This window comes from Zophobas morio, unplaced genomic scaffold (assembly GCF_036711695.1).
Source record: "Zophobas morio isolate AGI-343-1 ecotype UQ-CSIRO unplaced genomic scaffold, CSIRO_AGI_Zmor_V1 ptg000004l, whole genome shotgun sequence".
Classification (NCBI taxonomy): Eukaryota; Metazoa; Arthropoda; class Insecta; order Coleoptera; family Tenebrionidae; genus Zophobas; species Zophobas morio.
This window is the reverse complement of record NW_026972109.1, coordinates 9,552,769-9,571,648: the sequence shown is the minus strand read 5'-3', so window position 1 is coordinate 9,571,648 and position 18,880 is coordinate 9,552,769. Positions and strand designations below refer to the sequence as shown.

Genomic DNA, 18,880 nt, shown 5'->3' with positions numbered 1-18,880 from the left:
TTGAGGACTTGAAAATTTGACGAAACAAAAAATTGAAAACATGAAAATATTAACCTTCAAACTACCGGGTGGGAAAATTTACACATCGTTTCGGGTGGGGTCCGTTTGGACCCCATGGCCTTTTTTAGCCAAAATTAAAGAATTAATCAAAAATTTTTAACGAATCCAAATTATTTATTAATTTTAAACACAACCAAGTTAAAAAAATTACATAACAATATTAAATAAGCATTTTTCGTTACAGTTTTTTGTTCCAGCATTCCTGACATTCAACGTTACGAGTAGAATATTCTCGGCAAACAAATCTTTTGCAGGAAATGCAAAAATTTCTTGATTTCTGTCCCTGCTACTTATATAGACGAAGCAGCGTCCGCGGGATTGTACTGATATCGATTTTGATAACGTGCCATTGATAAAACAAAATTTAATTTTTTACAGTGATTACATTGTCACACTGACACCGATACTGACACTTGCAAGTCAGTATCAAAACTGCAACGCCGTCTATAAACTAGTAAAGAATAAAACAATGGTTTTTGTAAGACTAAATTCCCAGAATAAGACCTGCAGGTGCAATAAAATCTCCAAAATATAGACAAAAAAATGGCAACATAAAGAACCAGGTGGGGTCCATGCGGACCCCAAGAGACTATTTTTTTTTTTTGTTACAAACTGTTACACCTATACAATTGATATTTTTTGTATGCATAGCAAAAGGCCTTAACCGAAGCTACTAAAAATACCACTATCGTTAAACCAGAAATAACGGGAAAAAATAGGAAAATGTAACAATGGGGTCCATTTGGACCCCACCCGGTAGTTTGAAGGTTAAAAAAATAACCCTTATAAGTTAAAAAAAAAAGATATGTATGTAATGTTAAAATAAAGTGAGTGTTTCCAATACAAAATTCTGTGATGACGTCATCAACGTTTATGCAAGGATTTGAACTGCATTTCCAAATTTTCTGGAAAATAGTGAGTCGTTTTGGATTTAATTAAAAAAGTAAATTGAATCATTCATATTTTTTGAGTCACCCTGTATAAATACCTCTAAAAACTGACTGTATTCATCAATCACAAGTATACAGTCATATGTTTTGCATATTTCAGAGAGGATTTAGTAGGTAAAATTTTGAGATGATGTCATAATTTTTTGGAAGGGGATAAACGAATAAATTTAAGTCAAATTGCAAAATGTCCCATAATTCTATTTTTTGGGATTTTTTCTAGGATGAAAACTCAACACAGATTCATACGCCACAAGTGCAGGAGCATCTTATTTTATAAAAATTAAAAAAAAATTGTGTAAATTTTGGAGTTGATTCCGAATTTGGTTGAGCGGTCTACCATCTAATACACATACAAAATTTTACCATATTCCTAATACACATACAAAATTTGACAACACTCGGTCCAGTAGTTTCAGAGATTGTGTCTAATAAAATTGATATAGACGGCAGACTAACAGAAAGATAGATGGAAGTAAAAAGTAAAAAACATCCAACTGAATCCGAGTCTTCAATTTATCGTAATTTGTGTAAATATTGATTTTTAAGATAATATTGAGAATACGTCACCAGTTGTTTACAGGGAAAAAGCAATTACTTTCGTTGCTTCGAAATTATCTGCTTAATAAAAATGTAAAATATGTTCCAGTTTTTAAAATCAATGAAAACCGAGTATTCATAGTTTGTTTAGTTGATGTAAAATAGCTCATTTTACTCACCTATAATCACAGCCCGAATTTTGAGGTTTCTTCTCATACGCTAAATAAAACAAATATTCATTCCCCTCCTCCAACTTGCTCGCAACGCTCGCTCTAGGACTCGGCCCTTGCGACCTCCCGAAAGTGGTCCGCTCAAACCCCGGTGGCCCCATTAAAACCGGAAACATGGTATTAAAAGTAATTTTATCTTTCAAATATAGAGCACCCAGAGACAACTCGACCAAATGTGAGGAAGTCCGCGGCTTACTCAAAATATTGAGCGACAAATTTTTAAACTCTAACTCCAACATGGGAGAGCTGAAACACACTTAAATAATATATTTTCCGCGTACACAAACTTTAAACCGACCTCTCAGCCGTATCTTCTTGCGACGCACACAGCGTCAAACAACCCCTCTTCAAACAAAAATTAAAATGCCCAAACACCGCATCCCTCTTCAAAATGGTATTATTCTCCGCCGAATCGCTCAAAACCTGAAGAATCTCGCCCTCTAGCTGGGTTGTTTCTGGAGAGCTGGGAGCAGTTTCTGATGCTTGGGACGAGTACCAGCCCATCCACTGCGGGAACCACCGCACCAGCATGCTCCTTCCTGCCGAGTTCCCGTTGGTGGCGTTTCTATCGGGAATCGAAACCGACCTCATCGCTATTTCCCGCAACACTTTCAAGTCGTCGAATTCGCGGTCCCATTCCACGTCGTCTTTCATTTTTTTCTCGTCAGGTGATAGCACTAGACTCGGTGTGGCTAAGATTTTCATGTAGATTTGCACGTACTTGACGTTTTGTTTAGCTTTTAGTAAACTGGATTCTAGTGTGGGTTTGGGGCGGCAAATTGCTGGTTGTTTTCCTGGGTAGAAGCAACTGATGGCGTAAAACCACCAAGCACGAGGGTCTTCTTTGACCGTGCAAGCGGGTTTGTAGCGGCGGTAACTCCTGAGGCGATCTATAGTGTCTAGACCTTTAATACACTTGACTATTTGGTCATATTGCCACTAAAATTTCAATGTTATTGGGGTAGTAAAAGGGGTGAGTCATTACATCTATTAACGTTAGTGGAACTTGATCCAGTATTAAATCACAGACTAGGCGTGGAGTGTCGCTAGATCTCAATGGTTGTTCGCTTCTGTTTCTCTTTACGTGTGCTTGGGAGCTCACTGGGGCCAAAATGTAGTGGCGAATTTGTTTGCTCGTTTGGTTTGGCGACATGGAAATCTAGATTGGTTTATGTTCGACCTTATCAAATTACTCACTTATGACAACACTTACGGCTAAATCACCTAAACTCAGCTTTGAAAGCAAGTTGCTGGGGTCTACATCTATCCAATACACTGCGAATTTCTGTAATTCTAGAATTTTAAAAGACTCGGGTCCTTTAGTCCAGTGTGAGAATCCGGGAATCCAGTTAGCGTCGCAGCTTTGTGCCGAAAGGGACTCCATGGTGATTCCGAAAGCCACGGATTTTTTTGGGATACTAACACTATCTTCGTAGCGAATGTGCACATCTTGAATTTTTAACTACAACAGTTGAAAATGAAAAAAAAAAAAAAGATTATAAGAAAAGTAACGTGTGTGGTTAATTCAAGACATTAGTGTCTTTATTTACAACGTATGCAAGCTATACAATAATATGAAATGAACGTACTTAATCGCTATAAAACATCGTATGAAAAACACTAAACGACAATTAATTAAGTCTGACGTCGTTTAGTGGTTGAGTTTGACGAGAATGTATTGATTTGAAATGAGTTTATTACTTCAGCAAGTAATTCAGTCTTTGTAAAATTTTCTCATATATGTCGCATGTCGTATATAATTAGAACAATTGCTGTAAGTAAAAGTAAAAATACAAGCAGATTCAAGGTTAGTATAGCAACCAACCTTGGAGTATTATTAAACCATGATTACAAAAGCATGACACACTCCTTAGTTCGAATGAATTTTCCTTCATAAAATCGTTAAATGACGTTATCAATTTTGATATAACAAATTAATATGTTAATTCTCCCTGAGATAATAAATGAGAGACTATTCATAGAATCATTTTCTGAAATATTTTGTGTAAGCATTTGTAAAAAATTGGTCGAATGTCATTTCGACAGAATTTCTCTACACCCTAAAGCGCAGCCCAACAAATCCCGTTTCTTTCAAAAATTATAAAAAAATGTTGCGATTTTTGTTTTCTGATAACCTCTATAAAGTTAAAACCAGTGGAGTAAATAACACTCCGCAGATTTTTTGACTTCAGTCTTTCACATTTTTTTGTTTCTTCGGTTTTTCGATTTGAAATTTTCCGACTTTTCAAATTTAAATTTTTCAGTTTTTCAATTTTTCAACTTTTGAATTTTTCAATTTTTGATTTGCAATTTTTGTATCTTAGATTATATTCACACATATTTTGTTGTTTCCTCAATTTTACGACATGCAACTCTTCGAGTTTTTCATTTTCCAACTTTTGGATGTTTGAATTTTTAGATTTTGCAATTTTTCAGTTTTCAAATTTTATGGATTTTCAATTTTTCAATTTTTGATTTGTAATTTTTCTAGTTTTCATTTTCAATATGTAATAATAATTATAATTCTTTAAATTTCTCACTATTTCAACCTTCCAATTTTAGAAGTTTTTCATTTTTTTGATTTTTATTTTTCAATTTTTCGATTTGTCAATGTTACAGTGTTTCGGCTTTACAGTTTTAAAGATTCTATAATTTTTCGATTTTACAATTTTTGGGTTTTCCAATTTTTCGATTAGATTCGTTTTTTCTTCTTTCTAATTTTTCGATTCATTAATTTTTTTCGATTCCTAAGTTCTTGTTTTACAGTTTTTCACTGTTTCAATTTTTCGTTTCTTGAAAAATCAAAAATGAGAAAACGAAAAGGTACAAAATGAAACTTGAAAAATCTAAAAATTGGAAATCAAGAACCTGAAAAATTGAAAAATAAAGATTGACAAACTTAAAAATTGAAAAAGTCCAAAATCCAAAACCCAAATATGTATTGAAAACAGAAATAAAAATTAAAGAAATCGGAAAATCGAGGAATTGCAAATTTGAAAAACTGAATAAAGGAAAACATTTTTCGATTTGCAATTTCTCATTTTGGTTTTTTAGTCCCTTTATTTTTTCAATTTTTTTTTAATTGTGAAATTTTTCAATTTTTAAATTCTTCGATTATTCATATTTTGTTGTTTCTTCAATTTTGCGACATACAACTCTCCGAGTTGTCATTGTTAAAATTTTCACTTTTTCATTTTCCAACTTTTGGGTGTTTGAATTTTTAATTTATCAATTTTTCGACTTTTCAATTTTCGATTTGCAATTTTTCTAGTTTTCATTTTAATAAATATGTAGTAATAGCTATAATTCTTTAAATTTATCACTATTTCAACCTTCCAATTTTATAAGTTTCATATTTTTTAATTATTCGATTTTAAAACTTTTTCATTTAGTCAATTTTTTATTTTTTCGATCTTTCAATGTTACAGTTTTTCGACTTCACAGTTTTGACGATTCCATGATTTTTCGATTTTCCAATTTTTCGTTTTTTCAGTTCTTCGATTTTCCACTTTTTTGTTTTTCGATTTCAAAATTCAGATAAAAAAAATGGAAAATATGCAAGATTGAAAAATCAAAAATGAAAAAACGAAAAGGTATAAAATAAAAACTGAAAAATCTAAAGATCGAAAAAGTGCAAAATCCAAAACCCAAATACGAATTGAAAACAGAAGTATTGAAAATTAACGAAACCGGAAAATCGGGGAATTGCAAATTTGAGAAACCGAATAAACCACAAAATTTTTCGATTTGCAATTTCCCCAATTTAGAATTTTTCGATTTGCAATTTTTCGTTTTGGTTTTTTATTTTCTTTATTTTTTCAATTTTTCAGTTTTTCAATGTGTTGATCGTATAATTTTTTTTCAATATGAAATTTTTCAATTTTTGGATTCCTCGATTATTCATAGTTTGACGTTCAACTCTTCCAGTTTTCATTGGTAAAATTTTTAGTTTTTCATTTTCCAACTTTTGGATGTTTGAATTTTTAGGTTTCGCAATTTTACGAGTTTTCAATTTTTGATTTGTAATTTTTCTAGTTTTCATTTTAAATATGTAATAATAATAATAATTATAATTCTTTAAATTTATCACTATTTCAACTTTCCAATTTTAGAAGTTTGACATTTTTAATTATTCGATTTTAAAACCTTTTCATTTTTTCATTTTCTCAACATTTAATTTTTCACTTTTTCGACCTTTACAATTTTGACGATTTTATAATTTTTCGATTTTACAATTTTTAGGTTTTTTAATTTTTCAATGCGATTGGTTTTTTCTTCTTTCCAATTTTTCCATTCATATATTTTTTTTTAATTGTAAGTTTCTTGTTTTTTAGTTTTTCACTGTTTCAATTTTTCGTTTCTTCAGTTCTTCGATTTTCAATTTTTTGTTTTTCCAATTTTCCGATTTTTCAGTTTTTCTATTTCAAATTTCAAATAAAAAATTGGAAAAATTGCAAGATTGATAAATCAAAGTCTAAAGTGAAAACTGAAAATCTAACAATTGGAAATCAAGAACTTGAAAAATTGAAAAATCTAAAGATTAAAAACTGAGAAACTTAAAAATCGAAAAACTGCAAAATCGAAAAACGAAATGTGTATTGAAAATAGAAATATTGACAATTAAAGAAATCGGAAAATCCAGCAAGTGCAAATTTGAAAAGCTGATTAAATGAAAACATTTTTCAATTTGCAGTTTTTCGTTTCGGTTTATTATTTTTCAGATTTTCAATGTGCTGATTTTATAATTTCGTTTTCAATGTGAAATTTTTCAATTTTTAGATTCTTCTATTGTTATTAAAATTTTGTGGTTTCGTCATGCACTCTTCGAGTTTTCATTGTTAAAATTTTCAGTTTTCCAACTTTTGAATGTTTTATATTTTTTATTATAATTATATTTAGCAATTTTTCGGTTGCCAATTTTACGAATTTTTGAATTTTTATTAATTTTTCATTTTAAATAAATACATATGTAATAATATTTATAATTCTTTAAATTTATCACTATTTCAACCTTCTAATTTTAGAAGTTTTACCACATTTTAATTATTCGATTCTAAAACTTTTTCAGTCGATTTTTAATTTTTTTAATTTCTCAATTTCTGGCTATTTAATTTTTCAATGTTGCGATCTTTCAGTGTTACAGTTTTTCGACTTCACAATTTTGACGATTTTATAATTTTTCGATTCATAATTTTTTTGTTGATTTTTTTGTTATTTAGTTTTTCAATGTTTCAATTTTTCGTCTCTTCAGTTGTTCGATTTTGAATTTTTTGATTTTCCACTTTTTCGTTTTTTCTATTTTCCCATTTTTCAGTTTTTCGATTTCAAATACTCAATTTCAAATTTCACATAAAAAATGGAAAAATTGCAAGACTGAAAAACCAAAAATGAAAAAACGACAAAGTATAAAATGAAAACTGAAAAATCTAAAAATTGGAAATTAAGAACTTGAAAAATTGAAAAATCAAAAGATTAAAAATTAAGAAAATTAAAAATCTTACAAACAGAAATTTTGAAAATTAAACAAATCAGAAAATCGAGGAATGCAAATTTGAAAAAATTAATAAACGAACAAAATTTTCGATTTGTAATTTCCCGAGTTTAGAAGTTTTCAATTTTTCAATTTTTGATTAGTACTTTTCTAGTTTTCATTTTAAATATATAATAATAATTGTAACTCGTTAAATTTTTCACCATTTCAACCTTCCAATTTTAGAAGTTTGACATTTTTTAATTATTCGATTTTAAAACTGTTTCATTAAGCCGATTTTTCATTTTTTCGATTTTAATTTTTCAAGTTCTCGATATTTAATTTTTCACTGTTACAGTTTTTCGACTTCACAATTTTGACGATTTTATAATTTTTCGATTTTGCAATTTTTGGGTTTTCCAATTTTTCGATTCATAATGTTTTTGTTGGTTTCTAAGTTCCTTGTTTTTAGTTTTTCTGTTTCAATTTTTCGTTTCTTCAGTTCTAAGATTTTGAATTTTTTTTTCAGTTTTTCGATTTCAAATATGTACTCAATTTCAAATTTCAAATAAAAAATGGAAAAATTGCAATACTGAAAAATCTAAAAATTGGAAATTAAGAACTTGAAAAATTGAAAAATCAAGATTAAATAAAAAGTGAGAAACTTAAAAATCGAAAATTAAAGAAATCGGAAAATCGAAGAATTGCAAGTTTGAAAAACTAATAAATGAACGAAAAAAAATTCGATTTGTAATTTCCCGAGTTTAGAAGTTCTCTATTTTTCAAATTTTTATTTGTGCAATTTTTCATTTCGGTTTTTTATTTCTTTTATTTGTCAATTTTTCAGTTTTCAAGTGCTGATTTTATCGGAGTCATTTTTCTTCAGTATGAAATTTTTCAGTTTTTAGATTTTTCGATTATTCATATTTTGTTGTTTCCTCAATTTTACGACATGCAACTCTTCGAGTTTTCATTTTCCAACTTTAGGATGTTTGAATTTTTAGATTTTGCAATTTTTCGATTTGCAATTTTACGAGTTTACAGTTTTTAATTTTTCAATTTTTGATTTGTAAATTTTCTAGTTTTTATTTTAAACGTGTAATAAAAATTATAATTCTTTACATTTCTTACCATTTCAACCTTCCAATTTTAGAAGTTTTTCGTTTTTACAATTCATTACAATTTTGACGATTATATTATTTTTCGATTTTACAATTTTTCGATTCATTAATTTTTTTCGATTTCTATGTTTCTTGTTTTTTAGTTTTTCACTGTTTCAATTTTTCGCTTTTTCAGTTCTTCGATTTTCAATTTTTTGATTTTCCACTTTTTCGTTTTTTCAATTTTCCGATTTTTCAGTTTTTCGATTTCAAATACTCAATTTCAAATTTCAAATAAAAAAATGGAAAAATTGTAAGATTGAAAAATCAAAAATGAAAAAACGAAAACGTATAAAATGAGAACTGAAAAATCTAAAAATTGGAAATTAAGAACTTGAAAAATTGGAAAATCGAAAGATTAAAAATTGAAAAACTTAAAAATTGGAAAAATGCAAACTCAAACTCGATTTGCAATTTCCGAGTTTTGAATTTTTCGATTTTTTAATTTTTCATTTATTTATAATATTTTTTTCAATTTCTTGATTTTTCAATTTTTCATTTCTTCAATTTTTAATTTGCAGTTTTTCTAGTCTTCATTTTAAATATTTAACAATAATTATGATTTTAAAAATTTCGTTCCGAGTAGTTTTGGAGATTATCTGTCTAATAAAAATTCGAACAGACGGCAGACAGACAGACGGAAACGGGAGACCTATTTTTTCGTACTGTAAGGTTCATGAAACGTCTAGAAAACTTGAAACTAGCGAATCGTCCAATGGACCCGATTACAATACTTCCTTACATTACGCTCAGGAAGTAATAATAAAAACAAATTATTTAGCCATTTTTTAAGTTTTTTTTTAATTATGCTATCGAAATTTTTGATAGACGTACAAATAAATTGCATGAAGATAAAGTGTAAATGTTTACCGTCAATTCAAATTAATTTGTTTTTGAAGACACATAAAGGTTAAAAATAGAGATGATTCATTAAACCACTCAATGAGTTTCACTTCACAATATACAAAGTCATCAGATGACAGACGGACGATACCGGAAAATCCGGATTTTCATATTTTACAACGCCAAGAAAATATTCAGTTTTTGAAAAAAATATGATTTGAAATTTCAAGGAAAGTAAATATTTGTTAAAAACCAATAAAAACGTACACCAGCCAACATAACAGTTTTAATACAACTTTTCTGGCTGGAAAAATATAAACATAGTCTTGCAACCACCCTTAGGAAATTACACAAGCAACAGTAAATTTTAGCGTGTCAACAAAATAAATAGGATTTCACTGTTTTACTAACCTGTAGATTTTCTATAATATCTGACACTAAACCTGCTCCAAAACTAAGCCATGAAGAATAACTAGAGGCATAATATGTGGAGCTTAAATCTCTGGCTTCTGTTTCTAAGCGCCATCGAGCCTCGATCACATCTAAAGCACCCAATTTCAGATCTTGTGCTGCTAGTTCTTCTGATTCTGCATCCCACTAATAATTTTTTATGAAAATTAATATTGCATGGATAAACACAAACACTCAGTATATACCTCCTCAACTGGTAGTGGACTTGCCACTAAGTATAATTGTTCTATAGCTATGACCCACGGTGCAGACCTAATTTGCCTAACAGGTATCTGTAGTTTAACCTTACCAATAAAGCCGGCTTTAATCTCTATAGGCAAACCCAAGTGACGCAAGGCATCTTTCTTTAAAGGTAGATTTTCAAGCTCAACTTTGCCTAAAACAACGAAACTTAAAAGGGCACCTATTTTCTTTCATGATACCTACCGGACAACAATGCAATGCTAAGTTGGTCTGTGTTCAAGTTCTCCACGTACTTTCCTAGGTAATTATTCAACACCCAAGCCGCTAGTCCTTCCAACATTTTGAGGAAGCGTTCAAAGTCCGTATCAGATTAAAACACATAACAGTACTTTAACCTACAATAGAACCGTTAATTGTATTGAGATGATTTATAACATTTGTGACGCACACATTATCATTTTAATCCTAATCAAACACACACGCAACAACGACTGCCGGTCAAGGAAATGCAATTTTATTTACACAACAAACCCTCACGTGAATTTGTTATGTAAAATGTGCCAACTCATAAAATACGACAAGTACAATACAACAACATGCCTATTTTAAGATGTTGAATACCTCGCTAGTTGTTGATTAATTTTGTGGGTTTTGCAATCGCTTTTGATAAAAATTTCACGTATTTTCAAAATAGAAACTTTTGACAATTTGACAAGCATGACCTTGACGGTTATTACGTCTCCGGAACTTAGATGACAGACGCAGCGGCGTAACAAGCAGCTATAGGAGAGGGGTCGCATGACAAGTTTAATTCACAATTTTATTATCCGTTCAGGATCTTTATATAGCCGTGAAAATCTAGTGAGTTTGTTGGTATTCGATGCAGAAGAATAAAAATTCCCTGAAGTTTTTTCGTTAGGTTATGGTTTGTTGTAGTAAAACTATTTTAGGAATTTTCTTTTTATACAATGTCGCAATGATCTGTGAATCTGTCACAATGGCAAATTAAACCATTTGTTTGCTTGATTAAAAAATTGGTCGAAAGGTGTTTCGACAGAACTTCCCTCGCATCTCCACAGTTTACAATATGAAATATAACGATTTTATAGAATTTCAATATTCACAACCAATAACATGATTACAATTGAGATGGCGGTGGGAGGGCGGAACTTAAATTTTGCCTTTTGTACGTAACAATCTTTTCACGACAATACATATTTAAAATGGTAAATTTTTGTCGGGAAACATCATATTTACATTTACAATTACGCTCCGCCCCTCGGTCTGACAACGAATGAAAAATTCATCACAATTGAGATTAGGGTGCGTGGATGGGGCTTATTTTTGAATTTTTTTTTCTTTAACATATACATAGTTTCTTTTCAACAACATGTTACTTATACTATATTTCACATAGAAGTTTCTTGTAGAGAAATAAGCCTTTTGCAATAAACTCCGCCCTTTGCCACACAACGAATAAAAACCTTATCACAGTTGAGATGAGGGTGGGTGGGGTGGTTTTGTATTTTGCCTTTTTTTTTCTTAATATATGTCCGTACTTTTCGTTTCACGACAAGAAACTGAAAACATGTTTAAAAGGGTAAATTTGTAGAGAAGTGCGTGGGATAAAATTTACCATTTTAAACATGTTTTCAGTTTCTTGTTATAGGGAAAAACAATATATATTTTGAAGAAAAAAAGATGCAAAACATAAGCCCCACCCACCCATCCTATCTCAATTGTGATGATTTTTCTTAATCGTCGACAGCCAAAGGAGCGGAATTTAATTGTAAAATCCGTATTTTTCTACAAAAATTGCTTGCCATGTGAAATATGTTCTTCAGTGACGGTGTTGCTCAGAGAAAACTACATATATGTATTAACTAAAAAAAAAAAAAAAACAATAAAAAAAGATAAGCCCCACCCCGATCTCAGTTTTGAATGGTGATGAATTTTCCATTCGTTGCTAGACTGAGGGGCGGAGCGTAATTACAAAATCCATATTTCCTGTTTTAAACACGTTTTAAGTTTTCTGTTGCGAAAAGAAGATTACGAACAAGAAAAAAAGGCAAAATATTTTGGCTTAAATGTAGACTTCTTTTCGCGAATTTCTAATTTATTATTGATAAATATTAGTGAAAATGTGTTGTGTTAGTACTGTGAAAACGAACGAAAGTGGATATTTTTCCGAAAGGGGCCGAAAACGGGGAACTACGACTTCAGTTTTAATTTATCAAATTCCGTGATTCATTTACTCGACAATGTTTAAATTTTGGAAAAAATTTCGAAACGGTTGAAATCAAATTTAGACATACTTAATATTATTTATAATGTTCAAATATGGTAAGTAACTATTAATATATGATAATTGATAATCAAACCGAAAACCGTTTTACTAAAAACACGATGGTATTAAAAACAAAGCAATTTGTTTAAATATTGTTAAGTCAATCCTGAAAGTGTCTAATTTCCCGGCCAAAATATGAAAAATAATTTTTGCAGTCTCATCGTGACGTGCGATGATGTCACTTTCACGTGAGCTACCTGTCCAAAGGTCACGTTTTTCGGTCCTTTGTGTTCAATTTTAATTTCTGTTTGATGGCGACAAGATCGTCGCGTCATTTTGGCGTAAAAGTAGAGCAATTTCGCGAATTTTTAATTTATTATTAATAAATATTAGGAAAAATGTGTTATTGTTGTGAACACGAGAGAAAGTGGATATTTTTCCGAAAAGGACCGAAAACAGGATAAATACGACTTCAGTTTTAATTTATCAGGTTCCGTGATTCGTTTACTCGACAAAGTTTAAATTTTGGGGAAATTTTCGAAACGATTGAAGTTGGTCGATCAAAGCTATACATTTTCACGATATAATTAAATAATATTTAAATATAATTAATATGATAATTAAATCGAACATCGTTTTCTTCAAAACGCAAAGTTACTAAAAACAAAGCAATTTGTTTAAATATTATTAAATTAACCCCGAAAATGTGCAATTTCCCGGCCGAAATATGAAAAATAATTTTCGCAATCTCATGGTGACGTACGATGACGTTACTGTTACGTGAGCTACCTGAGCAAAGGTCACATTTTTCGGGCCCTTGTGTTGTGTTTAGATTTCGGTCTGCTGGCAGCAACATCGGAGCTCCGGTTTGGCTTATTTTCACGAATTTCCAATTTATTATTAATAAACATTAGTAAAATGTGTTGTGTTGGTACTATGAACACGAACGAAAGTGGATATTTTTCCAAAAAGTACCGAAAACGGGGTACGTATGACTTCAATTTTAATTTATCGGGTTCCGTGATTCGTTTACTCGATAATATTAAAATTTTGGGGAAATTTTCGAAACGATTGAAGTTGGTTTGTCAACGCTATACGTTCGACGTTCATTTATAAAGTACAGCGTCCATAATTTACAAAGTCCTTCACTAGCAAACCCTAGTTCTCTCTTTTCATGGCAAGACCCGCTCCAGACCTCCTCGTATTGTTTGGTTCTTGCCGGGCAACAGCATCGAGCAAGCACAGTCATCGCTCTTTGGTTGCAAACGTGAAGCTGTGTGTATCTTGTAACTTTTGTAATTGAAGCATACTGTAATGTATATTGTATGTATTACTAACTTAACTTTGCAACAGTGGGTGTCTTGCCAATTTAGCTCCAGTGTGGAAATGCTTTGTGGGTTTTCATGGTGTACTTGCTTGGGTATTAATTTTGCAACAGTGTATCCTTTGGTTCCGAGTCTGAATTCTCCATGTCGTCAGAAGCTCATGGCCTGGGGGGGTTCTGTTGACCCTTAGACGCTGGGTTGCATCATTTTTTGAGAATGAGGTCAGACGACCTTGGGTTTATCCGGCTGCGTTTCTCCCTTGGGCGAAGGAGCACTGCGACCTATAGATTTCGTTCCGAGTTCCATCGGTGTGCTTGCTTGGGTACTCTTTTTGCAACATTCAGGTATCGCCTTTCTTAAAGTGGGTCTCAATTTTGGGTGCCAGAGATTTCTTCTTGTTTTGTATGTGCTTGAGTACTAACCATGCAACTGTATTGTATCTGTATCTGTATCTGGGTCTGTATTGTATTCTGTATTCTAGCTGTATCGCATCTAGATCCACCTGCATTGTATATTGTATTTCTATTGCACTGAATAACGTCCTATTTCTCATTAACAAATCCTAGCCCTCTCCTTTCCTGGCAAGACGCGCTCCAGACCTCCTCGTATTGTTTGGTTCTTGCCGGGCAACAGCAACGAGCGAGCACATTGGTGGACCCAAACGTCTCCTTTTCCTAATCTGAGACGATTCTGCATGCTCTAAGTGTGTTTCGTCGCTCAGAATCATCAAAAAATGTTGAAATATAGTTCAGATTTAATAAAAATCGACAAAAATACTGTTCTAGCTAAAATGATGGTTTCGTTGCTCTTTCCGAGCCCGTTGGGTTTCTGATTGGCTTAAAACTACAAGAAAACACTTCAAAAGTAACGTTTCTGAAGAATTTTAACAATTTTCTTGTATCTACGAGCGCCAGGATGCATAAAATTGACCCAAACGTCTCCTTTTCCTAATCTGAGACGATTCTGCATGCTTTAAGTGTGTTTGGTGGCTCAGAACCATCAAAAAACGTTGAAATATAGTTCAAATTCAATAAAAATCGACAAAAATACAGTTTCTAGCTAAAATTTGATGGTTTCGTTGCTCTTTCCGAGCCCGTAGGGTTTCTGATTCGCTTGAAATTACAAGAAAACACTTCAAAAGTGACGCTTCTGAAGTATTTTAACAATTTTCTTGTATCTACGAACGGCAGAATGCATAAAATTGACCCAAACGTCTCATTTTTCTAATCTGAGACGATTTTGCATGCTCTAAGTGTGTTTCGTCGCTGTATATTGTACGTGTGAAACGTTCTTCTACCTTTGATAGGAGTCGTTTCTTTGAGACTCGTCATCACTGTCAGCATTGTTAGTATTTTGTGACATTACGTTGGCACTATTGATAATAATAAAACCTATGCTGCCATGCATCGGTTTGTGCATTTGACAGTTAAATTGTAAAATAGAAATTGTCCATTATTAACGGACTCATTATTCGGAAAAATTTTGAGATGACGATCAATTTTTTGGGGTTGATAAACAGATACATTTTGACTAAAAAATCAGTACCAGCCAAAATTTATAGAATACTTTATTGGTCATGTTATAATACTTTCCTGCAATACAGAAAGTCAAGTTGTACAATTTAACAAGATTTATTAACAATATACATCAATAAAATATTTGTGAAGATAATTATCTAACATGTTCAAGTTCGGTTATTAAACCGGATGCAAATAACATCGCTTGAAACCCCTATTTTCATAGTTAGTCGTCTGTCTGATATTGCTAGCTATTCTACTGAGTTTGACATCAACCATCTTCAACAAATCTTCAACATGGTATTCATGGGCGTGTTGGCTAAACACATCACACAGAGTTCTAATGTACCAAGTGCCACTGACCGGATCTCTGTGAGAAACATACCCTAAAACCAACAAAAAGTGTTACTTTCTTATGATAGTTACGTTGATACTAACTAACCAGGTAATGTGGAATACGCAATAAGAGCATCAGTTAGTGCCGTTTTTTTCGCAGGGATTCGTTGGGTATCACTTTCTACAAACTGTTCATTGTCACCTCTACACAATTAAAGTTTCATCATTAAAAAAACAAACTACTAGTAGTAGAAATCCTCACCTGCAGCACTGAAATATGAAAATTTTGGGTTTGTTGGCCATGTACTTGCAGTCCGTTTCATTGAAAATCTCAATTAACTCCTCGACATTTACTCCCTGTTCGTCCAAACCGAACACTTCTGTTCCTCCCAAGGTGGTATTCTTCGTTCCGTGGCTCATAACCACCATAATCGCGATATCGACATTTTTCAAAGAACTTTTTTTACTAAAATTTCTCACTTTTGATCTCATACCAGAACTTTTAAGATCACGCTCTGTCGTTACTTTAAACCCCATTTGTTTGAATAGAGCTTCTAGGTTTTCATGATCTACTTTCGCTCCGTGACGTTCACCTTTGTCTTTAAACATGATATTGTTGATTATAAGAATTTCACCTCGAATTCTCGAATGTGTGTCGTACGTGGGGATTGCTACAGGAATTGGACCTGAACTGTCGTAGAACTTTCCGGTTTTTTTGACTTGAATTTTTTTATTTGTGGGTTGACTGGCAGGAACTATTGTGGCAGGTAGAGCCCTGCGGAAAATTGTATTATTTGTGTTTGAGGTGAGTGTGCTAGGTGGTGGTGGGAGTTTGATCGGTGATACGACATTAGCTGTATTAGGCCTAGAATTGTTCTGGAAGCTGCTGTATACTGCTGAATTTCGGTAGGGGCTTTGATAATTCAAGTTTACATTATGTCCTATTAGTGGCCGAGCATCCACAGAAGTTCTGCCTAGATTAGAGGCCGAAGTAGCCTTTGGGATTGTATTAGACGGTAACGGCAAGAAATTTTTATCTAAGAAAAGACGTCCAGATGAATAATTTTTATGTTTTTTTGAGTTATTATTATTTTACCTATTCGGGACATGGAGCTGGACGGTATTAAGTCTCTGCTTCCTCCGAGTGGAGCCCCAGACATTGAGATGGAACGATTTCGATTTTCAACCGTCGTTGTTCTGTAAATGAAGGGAAAAATAAAAAAATGTTGGTACCCCTGAAATTTGTTTACCTGACAGACACAGTCTGACTCGTTTCTGTTACATACCGAGTTTGGGTGGTCCTAAAACACAAACAATTACTGTTTTTAGAATTTATTCTAGACGAAAGTACTCACGTTATAACTTTTTTACCCTCCTTTTCTTTGTTCTTGTTCGACCACATGTTCACGGTTTGCCTGAACGATTCTTTATGAGTCAGATTAGGTTGATAAGATAATACACAATGAATAAAAGTTAAATCAAATCAGAAAAATTTGTATGCCAAGTTGTGAAATTTAGGTTGTAGATTAATTGGAACGGAGAAAATACATTGGCACTCGATAGACTGTAAATAAACTACTACACTATCGCACTCACCACACCACACCACACCACAACATCTTTATCTAGCGTCTTATCACTATTTTTGTGGTCATATAATACAGATTCCTGTAGTACTTACGTATAGAGATAACGTAAATATTTCACAGATTAACGGTTTTGGTATTTCAGTGTAACTCTGTGAAGGAACTGTGAATCTCAAAAAAAAAAAAAAAATTAATGATGACTAGGTACCACGTAATTGTAGTAAAATAAAGCAAACAAGGGGACCTATTAGGAAAGATCGATACCACGAAATTGTTCATAAAAGTTAGTTTCAAATTTATAAGGTTTGTTTTTACTTCCCGAGCGATATCTAAGGGAGGTACTCGCAAACAACACTGTGATTGCCCCCTTTTAAAAGTAAAAGTTGCCTTGAGCTTTGGAAAAGCTGGAACGTACCTAATACTTGTGATTTATCATTGCATTAATATTTTTTAAATTTGGTTAAACAAGTGGCTCAAAAAATTAATGAATGAGTTAATTTATTTTATCGCTTAAATCAGGAAGGGCTCACTCCATTTTCCCAGAAAATTTTGGGAAATACAATACTGTTATCTTTAGTAATACACTGCACCAATCCAAGTTGATACACGTGTCCTTGCAAAAATATTGATTGCGTCACACAAAATTGTGTAAAGTAAAAACTTAACTCGAAAATGCTACGTAAATATACGTCTATAGTCATCTTTCCGCAACAAGGAACTTAAAACATTTCGAAAATGGTAAATTTTTCTAAAAAAATGTGGATTTTGTAATTAAGCTCCGTCCTTCGAAGTGACAATAAATGAAAAATTCATCACATTGGAGATAGGGGCGGGTGGGTGGGGCTTAATCATTGGCTTCTTTTTCTTAATGTATAGAGTTTACTTTCAACAACTACTACTTAAAACATAATTCTAATCTCGAGATCACCATTAGATTATTTTAAGTATTTTATTATTGAAATGGATAAGCCCCGCCCACCCGCCCCATCTCAATTGTGATGAATTTTTTTATTCCTCGTGAGACCGACGGGTGCAGCTAACCGCAAAATCCATAGAAATTTCGGAGTGAAATATGTTTGAACCATTATCGTGTTGTTTTGAGAAAAAATAAGGAACGAAGAAGAGAAAAAACTTTACATAGCTCACGCAATTTAGCTGGAACCTGGAATGTCAAAACTCTTTTGAAACATCGCAAAATGCTTTAGTAAATTTTACAGTATTCAAAGTTTGCAGAATATAACACTTTTATTTTACAAACTGACGCTTCTTCCATTGCATTAGGAGTCGTATTCATTTCTTTAAATAGGGTTTAATGCAAAAAGAAATCGCTTAGAATGGGAGCACAGCGAGCATGTGTAGGTGTTATTAAAAATAATCCACTGTTGTTCCTGGGAAGCTAAATTATGACAAAAACATTATTTATGGCGTACGAAGAAGTATATCTCTAGAACAATTGTGATTACTAATGATGAGAAGAACTGAATGTGCGCACTGCGCTCGTATTCTAAGGGTGAGTTTCCGAAAATCTACAAAATTATTATTATAAATGATTCCAAACCATTTCGTTAAAACACTTTCTTGAATATTTCTGAAATTAAACTTTAAAGAAAGAGCTTTTAGAAGGCGAGCGCAGCAAGCACATTTAGGTTTTATTAAAAAAGTGGTCCAAATTTATAGAATTTTCAGCAATATGTTTTGAGACGTCGTCCGTTTTTTGGGAGACCGTAAACGGATAAATTTTGATTAACGATTTGCCATGATTATGTTAACCTTAAAACGTTTGCAAAATTAAATTGCAAAATTTTTGATTTTTTTTCAAAAATCTGGATGTTTCCGGCAAAAGATCAGACGGATTTTTTATTTATTTATTTATTCATTCATTCATTCATTCATTCATTCATTCATTCATTCATTCATTCATTCAT

The 18,880-nt window shown here is 32.1% G+C and overlaps 2 protein-coding genes across 4 annotated transcripts in view; both read right to left on the bottom strand.

Moving 5' to 3' along the window:
- LOC135140829 (intermembrane lipid transfer protein Vps13D) overlaps positions 1-10,616 on the bottom strand; it is a 46,422-nt gene extending 35,806 nt beyond the window's left edge. For 2 of the 3 annotated variants that reach the window (XM_064071530.1, XM_064071548.1), the window contains exons 1-8: positions 10,353-10,616; positions 10,148-10,299; positions 9,907-10,097; positions 9,662-9,847; positions 2,991-3,239; positions 2,763-2,936; positions 2,076-2,716; positions 1,727-2,023 (exon numbers count right to left, since the gene is read on the bottom strand). In XM_064071530.1, coding sequence (XP_063927600.1) covers positions 1,727-2,023; positions 2,076-2,716; positions 2,763-2,936; positions 2,991-3,239; positions 9,662-9,847; positions 9,907-10,097; positions 10,148-10,244 — 1,835 coding nt within the window. In that variant the 5' untranslated portion in view covers positions 10,245-10,299; positions 10,353-10,616. The remainder of the gene's footprint in view (positions 1-1,726; positions 2,024-2,075; positions 2,717-2,762; positions 2,937-2,990; positions 3,240-9,661; positions 9,848-9,906; positions 10,098-10,147; positions 10,300-10,352) is intronic. The other variant, XM_064071539.1, reaches the window with a different exon arrangement.
- Positions 10,617-15,070: 4,454 nt separating this feature from the next.
- LOC135140818 (caspase Dronc-like) lies at positions 15,071-17,023 on the bottom strand. Its single transcript, XM_064071518.1, has 6 exons — positions 16,725-17,023; positions 16,620-16,670; positions 16,466-16,566; positions 15,632-16,406; positions 15,476-15,573; positions 15,071-15,419 (listed from the first exon to the last, which is right to left on the bottom strand). The coding sequence occupies exons 1-6, from the start codon at positions 16,769-16,771 to the stop codon at positions 15,214-15,216; spliced, it is 1,278 nt and encodes a 425-aa protein (XP_063927588.1). The 5' UTR covers positions 16,772-17,023; the 3' UTR covers positions 15,071-15,213.
- Positions 17,024-18,880: the final 1,857 nt, after the last annotated feature.

What these genes read in the sequence shown, in the direction of transcription:
- LOC135140818 (XM_064071518.1), bottom strand. Translation starts at nt 16,771, where the DNA reads ATGTGGTCGAACAAGAACAAAGAAAAGGAGGGTAAAAAAGTTATAAC. An exon ending in AGTCAGACTGTGTCTGTCAG is followed by an intron (nt 16,567 to 16,619) that starts GTAAACAAATTT and finishes CTTCATTTACAG; the next exon opens with AACAACGACGGTTGAAAATC. An exon ending in TTCATATTTCAGTGCTGCAG is followed by an intron (nt 15,574 to 15,631) that starts GTGAGGATTTCT and finishes TTAATTGTGTAG; the next exon opens with AGGTGACAATGAACAGTTTG.